The 13,839-nt window shown below is 45.2% G+C and overlaps 1 protein-coding gene across 1 annotated transcript in view; it reads left to right on the top strand.

The window, feature by feature from the left end:
* Window positions 1-8,399: 8,399 nt before the first annotated feature.
* Window positions 8,400-13,839, top strand: part of COLEC12 (collectin subfamily member 12) — a 118,871-nt gene continuing 113,431 nt past the window's right edge. The window contains exon 1 of the mRNA XM_083187546.1: window positions 8,400-8,777. Within this exon, the coding sequence (XP_083043672.1) occupies window positions 8,771-8,777 (7 nt within the window). The 5' untranslated portion in view covers window positions 8,400-8,770. The remainder of the gene's footprint in view (window positions 8,778-13,839) is intronic.

Genomic DNA, 13,839 nt, shown 5'->3' with positions numbered 1-13,839 from the left:
CCTGATTCAAACCTGATCACTGACCTTCAATACGTCAGAGCTCAAAGATCAGGTAAATACCACCCCGCTAGATTTCCCCCTGTCTCTGTGCGCTACTGTGAATGTGTTTGCATCCGTGAACCCAGTGGGAAATCCATTCGCAACCACTCTGGTGAGTCTACATCGATCTCCTCGCATGTAACTGAGGGGATTCTGTGTAGTAAAACTTTGGTCTATGTCGACCTTTTCACTGTCTACCTAAACATTGTTTGTGAGCTATACTACACCCCAGTGCCGCTGATCATTCATACATTGTCAAGCACAGATAATGATGGGATGCCAGTATAAATGATGGTTTAAGTTAACAGTATAAATAGATGGTTGCGGCTGCTGGGGTACAATTAGCGCATGCCACTTGTTTCCGTTGAACAGCATAAAATATCATTAGGGGGCTGATTCAGACCCATTTGTTCAGATATGCGCATGTGCAAATCCTTACTAGGCGAACTCGTAAGCGTTCGCTTAGTAAGGGGAGAGAAGAGGGCGGACAGGGGGCAGCAACAGGGGGTGTACAATGGTTTATGGGCGTTCCCATAAAAACAGTGGGCGTTTCCCTGGGAACTCAGTTGTGTCAATGTCTGCATGGGGCGGGCAGCTGATGTCACACGATACACGCAGCTTATCTGGACGCCGCCCCTCCAAATACTCACCTCCCCTGCCGATTTCTCTCGGTAACATGCGAGGGGATGTCTAACGAAAACACATCCCCTCACATGCCTCTGCTGCAGGAGAAATCATTTGATGGTTGCCGATTATTGAATGATTTCTCCTGGTTTCACATATAAAAGTCAATCTGAACTAATTTTTATTTGCGTGTCTCTGGCCAAAGGGCAGCTGACGTCCTATGACAACAGCCTCCTGCCCCCGGCAGGCATCAGCATGCATGTGTAGTCATGGGAACACCCAGCAGTTTGATGGGGATGTCCATAAAATGCTAGGCGTTTACATGGTCCAGGGCCGCTGACAGGGGGTTGCCAGGGGTACAGCTGTCCCGGGCCCCGGCCTCTGGAGGGGCATGGGCAGCTGCCCACAGTGGCACGGCACCAACCCCCGCACCCGCACAATGCATCCCCCACCCGGCAGCCAGGCACGCACAATACACAGTGCAGCTTGCAGAGCGCCGAGCCTAGGATAGGGGGGGTGCCGCTGAAGGTCAGTCCCGGGCCCCAACATTACTGGTGGCGGCCCTGCCATGGGCAACCCCATCCTCTCCTGCTTTCCGCCCCGATCCTTCTGGATGGCTTAAAAAGTAATATACCATGCGCATGCGCTGAGCCCCAAACATTGGAACAAGGCCAAATTCAGCCCTGTCTGAAGGAATTAGATAACAATCCTTATATTGGTTAACTATTATTAGCTGAAGATGATGGTAAAAGCACATGGTAATTACCTTCTAAATGGTGGGATAACAAGCTGTAAGCGCTTTTCTAAACTGAGTCTGTCATTAAACCATATCATCCATTCCATACACTTGTTTTTATTACCGACTTACACCATATAAAGCAGATGTGTTTTACTATTAATAAAACTTTAACAAGACTAGTGATCGTGTTTATTCTGATTCTTCACATAGAAGTATCATGAGGCAATAAGAAATGGAGACTTGATACACATAAAGCATGATAAAATAAATAAAAATGAAAAACTTTTTATATTGCTTTGGGAGTGCTAAACTTACTTAAATGCACTTTAAAAGACAGTTTTTGTGACAAACTCTGTTGCTAGAAGGTACTGTCAATGATACAAGTTAAACTTTGCTGAGGTAGTTGTACTGGAACTGAAAGACTAATGGACAGGGGATTGGGAGCTTAAAGTGGCTCCATGGAGGCAGGACCAAAGCAGCTGTGGGTTGACCATTAGGCCATAGCCAAATTACAATGTGGAGAACATCCATTTGACCACCATGCAGGGCATTGTGCACTCCAATGACCACCATACAGTACAGCATCCTAGTGACTGCCGTATAGGGCAAAGACTAGTGATACAGTATACATATTATCACAGTGACTGCCATACAAAACAGACAACATCATAATGACCTCCAAACAGTGCAGATATCATACTATTGAACATCATACAGTGCAGTCAGCATCGTTTTGATTCCTAGTATATGGTACAAAGACTATTCTGGTGATGGAAATAAAGTATATAAAATGGATATCTGTCACCTCCTTACAGTTCATATAGTATCCCAGTGACCAGTGCCAGCGCCAGGGTTATGACTCCAGGTCCAGTCAAGAGACTGTGTTCTTGTTTTTGTTAAATTGCAGTTATCTGTACTGGATGAGTAGGTAAACTACCCTCCATTGAAGTAATCCTAATAATCTCCATTTCCAATCTATTGATGTGGGCACCCAGGGCTGCCATCAGAGACTGAGGGGCCCAGGGCTGGTATATAGGCAGGGCCCCTAAAAATGGGATAGATAGAGAATAAATATTGGGGAATGGCAGAAAAAGACTGAATAGGGGGAATGGGAGAATGAGAGAGATAGATCGGGGAAAATGGGAGAGAGGTGAGAGAAATAGAGATGTATTTGGGAAAATGGGAGAGAGAAAGAAGAGAGAGAGTAGGGAGAAAAGAAGACAGGTGAGGAAAATAGAGAGCTAAAGAATGAAGAGGGGAATGGGACAGTGAGGGGTACATTTACTAAAGCTTCTAAAAATGAAAAGAGGTGATGTTGCCCATAACATCTCTTGCATCCTAGACAATGGTAGACAGAAAACATCACCTCTCTTCATTTTTAGAAGTTTTAGTCATTATACCCTTGAGGCAGAGCTAGATGGATAGGGGGAAATGGGAAAGCAGAGGAAGAGAGAGATAGAATTCATCGGGGAAATGAAGAAAGAGAAACAGAGAAATAGAGAGAAAATTAATGAATGGTGGTGAGAAAGATGGATGGGGGAAGAGAGAAAGACAATGAAAAGGGGGTAATGGAGGGGTGAGATAGAGCGCAAAAGGAGAAAAAGAGAGAGAAGGAGCGCCCTGACCAAGCTCTGACTAGAAAACAGTAGACTCCTACTCACCTTGGTGGGGAGGCTAAAGAGGGTGCTCCTGGCTGCCTTGGGATCTTTTGCCCTGATCATCCTCATGCATTGCAATTTTTAGTAATGGGAGTGTGCAGGTTTTTTTGGGGGTAAATCTAAAAAAAAAACCTGGGGTGTACCCTCACCACACACAAACACACACACACACACACACACACACACTCTGAGCATAACCAGCCCCGGGCTCTTGGACCAGTCCTGGTTCCAAAAATACGGGGGGAAAAAAACAATAGGGATCCCCTGTACTTTGGAACCAGCACCGGGCACCAGCAGCCAGCAGGACGATGTCACAACTGGGGGAGAGTTTTTATATAACTCACCGGTCAAAACATCACCCCCTGACAGGGTCCCTGGGGGGGGGGGAACCCCCGAAAACAGCGGTCCCCCTAGGCTTCACCCTTGGCTGCGTGTACCGGGTTGAATTTTTGGTGGGGATAAAAATAGATATAAAAACAACATTAAATTGTGCTGTGGAACAACAAGTCCCAGCAAGCCTCCCCCGCATGCAGGGACTTGGAGAACTTGCTGAGGAATGGTGTCAAAGATCACCCTCACAAACAAAATAGTCTAAATAAGGTATGATCATGATACTTTACTTGCGCAGCGCAAGCTTCCATCATTTTGGTAAAAGTTGTGGCTATACTGAATAATGGGACCTAGAATTGATAATAATCAGACTGAAAAGGGAACATGAAGATATGCATTCCTGGGGCGAAATGTAATGGGGTGCGATTTTTAGACTAAAAAAAAATCGCACCAAATCTCACCTTTAAAAATCGCATTTTTTGCCGTGAATTCGCATATGTAATGAGATGCGAATTTGCGGCAAAAACTGCGATTTGCAGCGATTTCGGGCGATTTTTAGTAAAGAAAATGTGCGCATTTTCAGTCATGAAAATGTGCGCATTTTCATAAATGCGATTTTGTGCTAAAAAAAAAAGTTTTTTAAAAAACGGCGTGGGGTCCCCCCTCCTAAGCATAACCAACCCCGGGCTCATTGAGCCGGACCTGGTTCCAAAAATACGGGGGACAAAAAGCATAGGGGTCCCCCGTATTTCTGAAACCAGCCCCGGACTCTTGGACCGGTCCTGGTTCCAAAAATACGGGGGGACAAAAAATCTGGGGGTCCCCCGTATTTTGAAACCAGCACCGGGCTCCAACAGCCCGCAGTGTCATGCCACAGCCGGGGGACACTTTTTATACAAGGTCCCCCGGCCAAAACATGAGCACCGTGGCTGGTCAGCCTTGGACGGGGTACCTGGAGGAGTGGGGACCCCCCCCCAGGCTTCACCCGTCCAGGGCTGAAGCCCGGGGCTGTCACCGGTGTCCGTGGCCAGTGGACGCCGGCCTGATAGGGTTAAATCGATCATACGTTACATTGCATTATACCGGAGAACTACAAGTGCCAGCAGACCTCCCCCGCATGCTGGGACTTGGAGAACCACAAGTCCCAGCATGTGGGGCATTAATGGGCTTGTAGTCCACCTGTAAAAAGAATGTTTATAAAAAACACACACACAGAGAAGTAAAAGTTTATTACACACACACCTCACTTTTACACCAGCCTAGAACACCTGCAGGAGTCGGTCACCCAGCCTGGGGGGAACAACAGAGTCAGAATAGGGTTTGCCGTGGCTGTCCTAAACAGCAGTCCCAGCTGCGGGGTCACACCCGATACCTAACACTCTGCACCAGCGCCACAACATTTATCAATGTCTTGCCCACATACCACTATTTTACAGCCTCCTGCTCTCGTGCACCCTCACTCCCTCCCAGTGGGAGGAGATGCTCACCCACTGCCGGGAGCTGCATACTGTCCGACACCCTCCTCCAGTTCTAGGGATGCCCATCGACCATCAATGATTTCAAATCATCGATGGTTTATGGCCGATGTTGAATACTTTTGCCATAGATGTGGGAGGAGCAGATGGTTTCCCTACATCGATGGCAAAGGAGAACCGATCAAGTTTCAAATTTTTTAAGGTGCTAGGACATGGAGCATAGCTCCGCCCCCACACCCGGAAGTCCCGCCACCAAGTTCTGATTGACCCACGGCCTACTTAGTCAGATATAATGGATGACCATCGATAGCTACAACAATCAATGGTTATCCAAGTAATATGTTACTACTATCGATGGCAGGATGCAAAATCGCCATCAATGCCAAACATCGATGGCGTCTGCACCAATGCCCATCCCTACAGCCAAAACCCTTTACTACCCCTCATGCCCACACACCTCTATCACTGCCCTGCCTCCTGTTCTCCTGCCCCGTAACTTCCGCCAGAGGGGACCCGCTCACCCTGTGTTGCCCACATTCCCCTATCATGCTTTACCACCCTGCCTCCTGCTCTCATGCACCCTAACTCCCACCCAGTAGGAGGAGACACTGACTCAGGGGCACCGTCCTGTACTCCTGTGCTGCTACGCTGGACCCTCACCCACTGGCAGAAGCTGCACAGTGTCCCCCACCCTCCTCTTTAGTCCCCCTTATGCCCACACACCCCTATCACTAACCAGGTTCCTACTCTCCTGAACCGTAACTTCCACCACTGGGGAGTCGCTGACGCTGTGTTGCCCACATACCCCTATCATGCTTTACCACCCAGCCTCCTGCTCTCATGCAACCTAACTCCCACCCAGTAGGAGGAGACACTGACTCAGGGCCACCATCCTGTACTCCTGTGCTGCCACGCTGGCAGAAGCTGCACAGTGTCCCCCACCCTCCTCTTTAGTCCCCCTTATGCCCACGCACCCCTATCACTACCCAGCCTCCTGTTTTCCTGTGTTGTGACCTCCGCCAGTGGGGAGCCGCTGACTCAAAAATACCCTACTATACTATTGCGCACACACATCTAAACAACACGCACACCCCCCCCACACACACACACCCACAAATGTCACTGTACCATCCACACTATCAATGTACATCTTACTCTGTAACCTCTTTTTAATTAAACAAAACAATACTCACCCCCTTCCAAATCATATGCTCTGTATTTAACACATTTCACCTATAACTCAAGTTGCGGTACAGGCATCTTTCATACAATTCTAACCATATTTCTCACAATACAAACGTTCACAAATTAAGGGGGTGCAGCTCCTTACGACGGTGTAAAGAGCGCCCGTAGGGTGCGATGAATCACCTAGTATATATATATATATATACTCTCCTGATGAAGTCCAGCCATTTGTATATGGCATAAGTGATGAAACGCGTTGAGGGATAACCGTTCACTACTCCAGCACCTAATTTACTTGTAAGCGATTTTGTTCACTTTACTTTGAAGCACTTTATTAAAAACTCCTTTTTTATTATAATTGGAGTTCTCTTTCTTTTCCATTGTGGGATATATGGTCCTAAAAATTGCACGGGATTTTGAAAGAACCTGTGGACAAAGAGGATTCTTTGAAAACGGCACAATCCGGGTAGTATCCTGGTAAAAGAACCCACACAGACAAAGAATTGTTTGATGAGCACAAAATTTATTTTTATACGGTACGCACAATATTATTTAAATGCAGAATGGCTATGAAAACTACTACACTATAGAGCGCTATTTTCTCACCCCTTTTTCCCCATATATATATATATATATATATATTGCACTTGTTATGTCTGTGTTGAGGATCATCATCAGCATAAATATTACTAGTGTAAACAGCCACATAGAGAAAAGAAGTGGAACATTGTAGTTGAAAATTACATCTACAGTACAAACTGAATTTTCTATATGCAATATCTTAGAAATTGAGCTACAGTGACAAGCCACACTAATATCAATAGAAATAATACTGGAGACATGAAATATCCCAAAAAGTAAGGATAAAAGAACAAAAGGTCAGAGGTGAAAATAAAGTTTATTAAAAGACATCTGTGGTGCTGCAGAAACAATATGCATTTCCAGAGGTCAAGCACCTCAACAAATACATCTCCTGGGAGGCTGACTCAAATAACCAGCAAGTAGGCTACAGGCATGTACTGTACTTGTCCTACATTGAAAACCCCCGTTCTGCCTTTTTACATGTTAGGAGGTGCGGGTCAGTGAAACACTAATAGTTTAACGTAAGCACAAGGATACTTTTCATTACTGATATTGTATTTGTATTTATATGAAAACTAATTGCTCTGACATTCATTTTTTATGTCCATTGTTTTCACAAAATAATCAATGGCGCGTCTGAGAATCTGCAAAACAACTGAGCTTTTTTGTGTTAATGGAAGTTATGTGATTTTACGCAAATAATGGAATGCCTTGAAGTTTGCCCTATCTAGCTGCGTACATATTAGACAACACTGAAAACGATGCAATGTCATCAACGATTTCCCTTGAACTGGCTGGAACTCACTTATAAACAATATACAGTAGTGGCCAATTCAGCATTGAGCAATCTTCTCACTTCTTCGCATGCGTAAAAGCTCAAATTAGAATGCATTCCGAAACGATGCAACCGCAGCCTGAGTGGCAATAGGGGGGGGGGGGGGGACGGAGGCAGCTCACTCAGCCGCTGAAAGACAGAAAATGGATTCCCTGCGCCGGCCTTTGCAGTCTTCGCAACTTAAGAAGCAGCATTTGTAGAAAGATGTGTGACATAAGAAACATATTACATGTATTGCAGCTCTATGCATATTTTTTATAATTTCTCATAACGCCTCACACATTAGCAAATAAATGTGTATTAGTAACACATTTTACTTTTTATTTAAATAAATTATATTGTTAAACTAGATACCAGACCGACAAAATAATGGAACAACGTAACAGTAACGTCAGCACCATAGTTGTGCAAACTTGAATGGAGAAACACTTGAATAGAGTGTGAGGAGCAGCATTAGCCTTTTTATTAAATATGATTTTGCTATTTGTTTATATGTTTATTTGAAAAACATATGTATTATTTATTAGGTAGAGGTTTTAAAATCTAAAATAAAATTGTCATCACACTCTGCACTATACCAGGCCAGAAGCAGTTAAATCGAATGCATGTTTTTGATTGTGGTGACTAATGTGATGCAGACAGCATGTAACCCCTGTCCAGAGACATTATCCTGGGCTTTGCCAGATACTTCATCTTCCCTCCATGTCCTCCTAGGCTAAGCAGAGAGACAGGAGAAGTATGATATGTTATATACACCAGGTGCTCTCTCTCAGAGTCCCTCGTCCTCATTGCACTGCAGGGCAAGCAGGACATACAGTACATCCCTCAGCCTCCTGCAGTGGGAGACTCCCAGAAACCACAAAGGGGAGTAGATGGGGAGTGGCGGAGCCCTCAGACACATATGTACAAAAAGCACATGGTTGCTGAAAGTTATTTCCAGCCCCAAGAATCCTATCCCCCCACCCTGGCTGTCTGGATGCTGCTTCTTATTGGCAATGTTCAACTTCTAGAATAGTAAGTGACAAGCCCAGAGTGCAAGCATCACGTCTCTGTGTACTGTGTACAGCATCAGTGAGGGAGGAGGAGGAGGGCTCAGCAGCAGCAGCAGCGACCGGCCAGACACTTTTTATCCCTGTGGCTAAGAAGGCTGAGGGCAGAGAGCCCCTCACTGTGACAAGGGACATCACCAACTCAGGCTGTACGGAATATGGGCATATAACCAGCCAGGAGACGACCAGGCTTCATCTGACACCTCATTAGACGACCCCTCAGAGTTTCCTGCCTTATCCCCTATTGTGCCAACATGAAAGGTAAGGGAAAGCTGCTGTATTACAGCTTCACTCAGCTGGCACTGTACATCATTTCACCCAGCTGGCACTTTACAATACTTTCAACTGGCACTTTACAATACTTCACTCAGATCAGTTGGCACTTTGCAATACTTCACTCAGCTCAGCTGGCACTTTGCAATATTTCACCCAGCTCAGCTGGCACATTACAACACGTCACTCAGCTGGCACTTTGCAATACTTCACTCAGCTTAGCTGGCACTGTACAACACTTCACTCAACTGGCACTTTATTTTACTTCACTCAGCTCAGCTGGCACTTTACTATACTTCACTCAGCTCAGCTGGCACTTTACAAACCTTCACTCAGCTGGCACTTTGCAATACTTCACTCAGCTCAGCTGGCACTTTGCAACACTTCACTCAGCTGGCACTTTGCAACACTTCACTCAGCTCAGCTGGGACTTTGCAACACTTCACTCAGCTGGCACTTTAATTCAGATAGCTTATTTTATTTGTAAAGTGCAATGTTGGTGCTGTATTAGTTATTAATTATTTTATAAATATATAGATGGATGGATTTATGTGGTGGTTGAAGGAGCATTTCCATTTGCTTTCATTCCCCTAGTAACATACATAGACATACTGGTATTTGTAGGTAGGTCGTGTAGTGTCACTCAGTCCATGTGTATTTCTGTGCTGGGCTGCTGTCCTAGCAGCCCCCCCTGGCATTGTATTGATGTGTTTGCTGTGCTGGGAGTGCCGCGCTGCCTTTCCTGATGTGCTGTGTGTGTTTTCCTCTGCACATCTGGAACTGGTTATGTGCCAGTGGAGGCAGGACTGGCTTGTGAAATTTATTTGGCATCCATCTATTCAGTATCCACTAACTGGAAAATATTTGCTGCTTTACATATGTGAGAAGATCTGAGACTAAGTGGAGGTTACATATTTGGAACATGCTGGTCCAATTAAGCCAGTGTACTGTATCTAGTCTGGGGTAACTTACTTCTGGGCATCAAGTGACTGACATTACTAGAGATCGGTGGGGGTAACACGTCAGGAGAAACACACAAGCAGAACAATGTATTTATGAAACTAAAATCATGTTTTAATTGTAACTATTGGAGGAGACTGAGGACATGGGGCTTATTTATGAGTCTCCAAGCTGTAAAAACCTATTCAGAATAATGTGTTCCAGATTTAAAAAAAACAGTAAAAACCTTTGCTCTGGAAATAAAAGTGTTAAAGTCCAGCAGGGCTGCTTTACCAGATTACTTGCAATGCAGCCAATAGTATGGATTTTATTTCTTATGTACAAATCCAATTAACTACATCATTTGCAGAAATTGTAGGGTAGCACGACCTCTGATGTTTGTGCATCCTTCTACTGTACTTTGAGGGCCTTATTCAGATCTGAGCTCAGTACAAATTTGTTTGGAAAATGGGCAAAACCATGTGCACTGCAGGTGGAGAAGATGTAACATGTATAGAGAGTTAGATTTGTGTGAGTTATTTTGTTTCTGTGCAGTTTCAGCACACTCCACCCAAATTTAACTCTCTTTGCACAGGTTACATCTGCCCCACCTGCAGTGCACATGGTTTTGCCCATTTTCCAAACAAATTTGTACTGAGCTCAGATCTAAATAAGGCCTTTAGTGTTTTTGTGGCTTCTCCGTTTGTGATGTGACCTTGGCCTTTTAAAAATGGAGATTTGAAATACAAACGCTTCATGCTTGATCTGAATAGTTGCATAGGAAAATAATACTACATGGGCAAACTGATTCATGTCTGCCATCAAATTCTATGTTTTTGTATTAGTAACTGTAGCATGCATCTAATGTGATCTGTTCATACTGTACATATGTGACCAATATGAAAGAGAAAGTAACACCACTTTCACATCGCTATTCCAGACCACACCTGGGATTTTGTGCATGGGTTCTTCCCAGTTGATACCCCTTTCAGCGGCTGGACCAGGCTTATTGCCGGGTTGGTGGCGTGACCGCCTATGGGTTCGGAGCCAGCATTTGGAGATAAGACCATCTCTAAGCGTCACCTCCTTCTTTAATGTAAACAAGTGCTGGGTTGCACCAATATGACATACCTGTTCACACTGCAACAAAAGCAGGGTTCAACGTGGGTTCAACCCTGCTCGTTACCAGAGTTGAAATGCTGGGTTGCCCGTCCCAACTTTTTTTTACCTGGGTGCTTTCACATTGCCAATATCCCGGTTGCTTGGCAGAGTGAACGTCTAGAATAAGTTGACAATGTTAAATATTTGTGCAAATGTTAAGGAAGAAAGGGGGCCTATAAGAGTTGAATAGGACTATTTTGCATCTTGTGAATGCTCCTTAACTAGAGACAAGGGTGTAACTACCATAGGTGCAAGGGGTGCAGCTGCTATGGGGCCCAGAGCTGAAAGTGGGCCCATCTTTGCTGTCTTACTAATATGTTTTACATACATTTTTCACCATAAGTTGCTAAATAGGGGGCCCTTACAAACTTTTGCTATGGGGCCTACTAATATCTAGGTATGCCTCTGACTAGAGACAACTCAGCATATGTGCAAATATAAATATGTAATTCTTAGCACGCAATACAGGAGCAAATAAGTAAAACATCCAGTTCTGAATCTAGCACTGAAGTTGGTATCAACAGTCAGTAATCCCTTTGAAGTACACTGTAGGCCCCTTTTAGACAGAAGAAAATAGCTGATAATTTGGAACAGTAAATCTTTTTTGTGTATGTGTAAGTGTGTGTGTGTGTGTGTATTTATGTACAGTGCTCGAAGTGGGCCTGTATACACAGCTATGGCATACTGACACACGTTGAGCACTGACTGAAGAACTCCACCGCTGCTGTAATTTCAAATAAGGGGCTATTCACACAACAGTTGGAGTTCTCAAATCAGTAACCAATCAGGAGTAGCTGTGAAGCTGCTCCCAATTGGCTGCTGGTATTTGGCAGATTTGATAGTCATAGACAAACTGGATGCAGGGAGGTCCTCACAGCCGGAGCCAAACCACAGGCCACAGCCTTCTTCTTCTCACTGCTACCAACAACAGCCTTCTCCTCAATGCCCCCAACCATAGCCCACTACTCACCGCCACTGACCACAGTCTCCTCCTCACCACTGTTGATCACAGCCTTCTCCTCCCCGCTGCCCATTAGGTAATCTTACCATACTGCCTTTCTCTGTCCTTACTGTATGTCTTTACTGTCCCTGTCCCTATGTCCCTGCTGTCACTCTTCCTGTCCCTATGTCTGTCATTTGCAAAATAGGCCCAGGGGTCTCATGCAGCCCTCCAAGCCAATGCTTCCTTTCATACTGTATTTGCTTTTGCTCTTAATGCGAAGGCTAAAGGTTTGCTGATATGTCATTACAGGTAGCCGATTAATGCCCTTTTGAAGGTTTGTTGGCCTCTTGTTGTGGCCAAGTAGAGTATCAAGTTTCCTATCCATATAGAATGAATATTTTCACTTTAATCAGTATTAGAGACATTATAATGCATTTTACGCATATGTACCAATAAGGTGGTTATAACATATTGCACTGAGCAAATTACTAGTTGTTGAGTGCACTGCTAGCATTGCCTTTTGTCCAAAGAATGTCCAGTATTCACAGCGATTCAACATGTCTGCAACTAAATGTACAAATTTATCATTCTATATGTTATCATTAGTGGCACAAACATGATGTCCACACCTAGTTCTTGGGGACTTATATAGTGTGCCTGCAGAAAGTGGCCGCCACGCCATTTTTCCAGTGTTTTCTGCTGCTGTGCAGTACCGGACTGATGAGGGATACGGCCTAGAGATAAGTATAACTATATATGGGTGCATGTTGTAAGGTAAGCCCCTAGACCCAGTAGTCTGTGTGCTCATATCCACCTTTATATTTCCATTATACACAGGGCCGGCGCCACCACTAGGCAGGACTAGGCATTTGCCTAGGGCGCCGGCCGCTGGAGGGCGGTACTGAGCCGCTGAGGTACCATAAAGAGGTACCCGAAAGCAGGGAGCGGGGAGCAGGTAAGTCTGTGTGATCCATCCTCCCTCTCCCCTCTCCCCTCTCCCCTCTCCATCCCGCCCATGGCATGGTCCCTGCTCCCCCCGTGCCGCCCGCTCCCCGCTGGGGGGATTTCAGCGCGGCACCACCTATGCTCCGGAGGGGGGGTAGTATCGCCCGCTGCAGTATCCCCCCCCGTGCCGCAGTATCGTCCGCACCCGTGCCCCCCCCCCGGCGGGCGGGCGGACGGGCGGCGCGGGTTTTTTTGCCTGGGGCAGGCGGGGGGCTTGCACCGGCCCTGATTATGCATATGCTATTGCTGCAAGTACACACTGAGGATGATGACTAGTAGCACAATTATAAGTCGGCGCCAGTGCACACATGATGACGATGACTATAACCACAAGTACAGTATAGGTAGGTGCAAGTACACACTGTTGATAAAGACTAGTAGAGCAGGTATAGATAGGTACACATTCATGATGATGATGATGATGATGACTAGTTTATTTAGACATTTATATACATTCTAGTATGTGAACTTTTTCTATAAAATATATAGGTTTTATGGTGTCCAAGTCTTAAATTCTTCGTTGGTAGAAAATACACCACACAAAAAATTCATTGCAGTAAACTGGAAGGAACGGCTTAATGTAGTCATTTCTTTTCTGTGGTAAATTTACCAACTAAGTATTTAAGACTTGGAACCGAGAAAACCAAAAATATTTGTGGTATAGTTCATATATAGTTCAAACAGTTCATGTACTTGTAGGTATGTAACACAGACCATTACCCATAAGGTGAGCGATTTTGCTTAGTCAAAATCTCACAGTCTCTGCCGGAGATAAGCCTGAAGGCCATCCCCAGCAGCAGCCCGTGTGTACAGCCGAATAGACACTGCAGGTCTAGTCAAAATATTCTTGCCTGCAATATCTATTTGGCTGGGCAATAACGATGCTGCATGGCAGCGCATTGCTATCACTCTCTGTGTGCACACGGGGCGATTGAGGGCACCCTTCTAAGCGATTTTGATGATGTAGTTACTTAGAAGAATCGCCCTTAGAAGAATAGCCCC

The sequence above is a fragment of the Crinia signifera genome, chromosome 5, assembly GCF_055691185.1.
Source record: "Crinia signifera chromosome 5, ASM5569118v1, whole genome shotgun sequence".
Taxonomy (NCBI): domain Eukaryota; kingdom Metazoa; phylum Chordata; class Amphibia; order Anura; family Myobatrachidae; genus Crinia; species Crinia signifera.
This window is presented reverse-complemented; position numbering and strand designations above follow the sequence as displayed.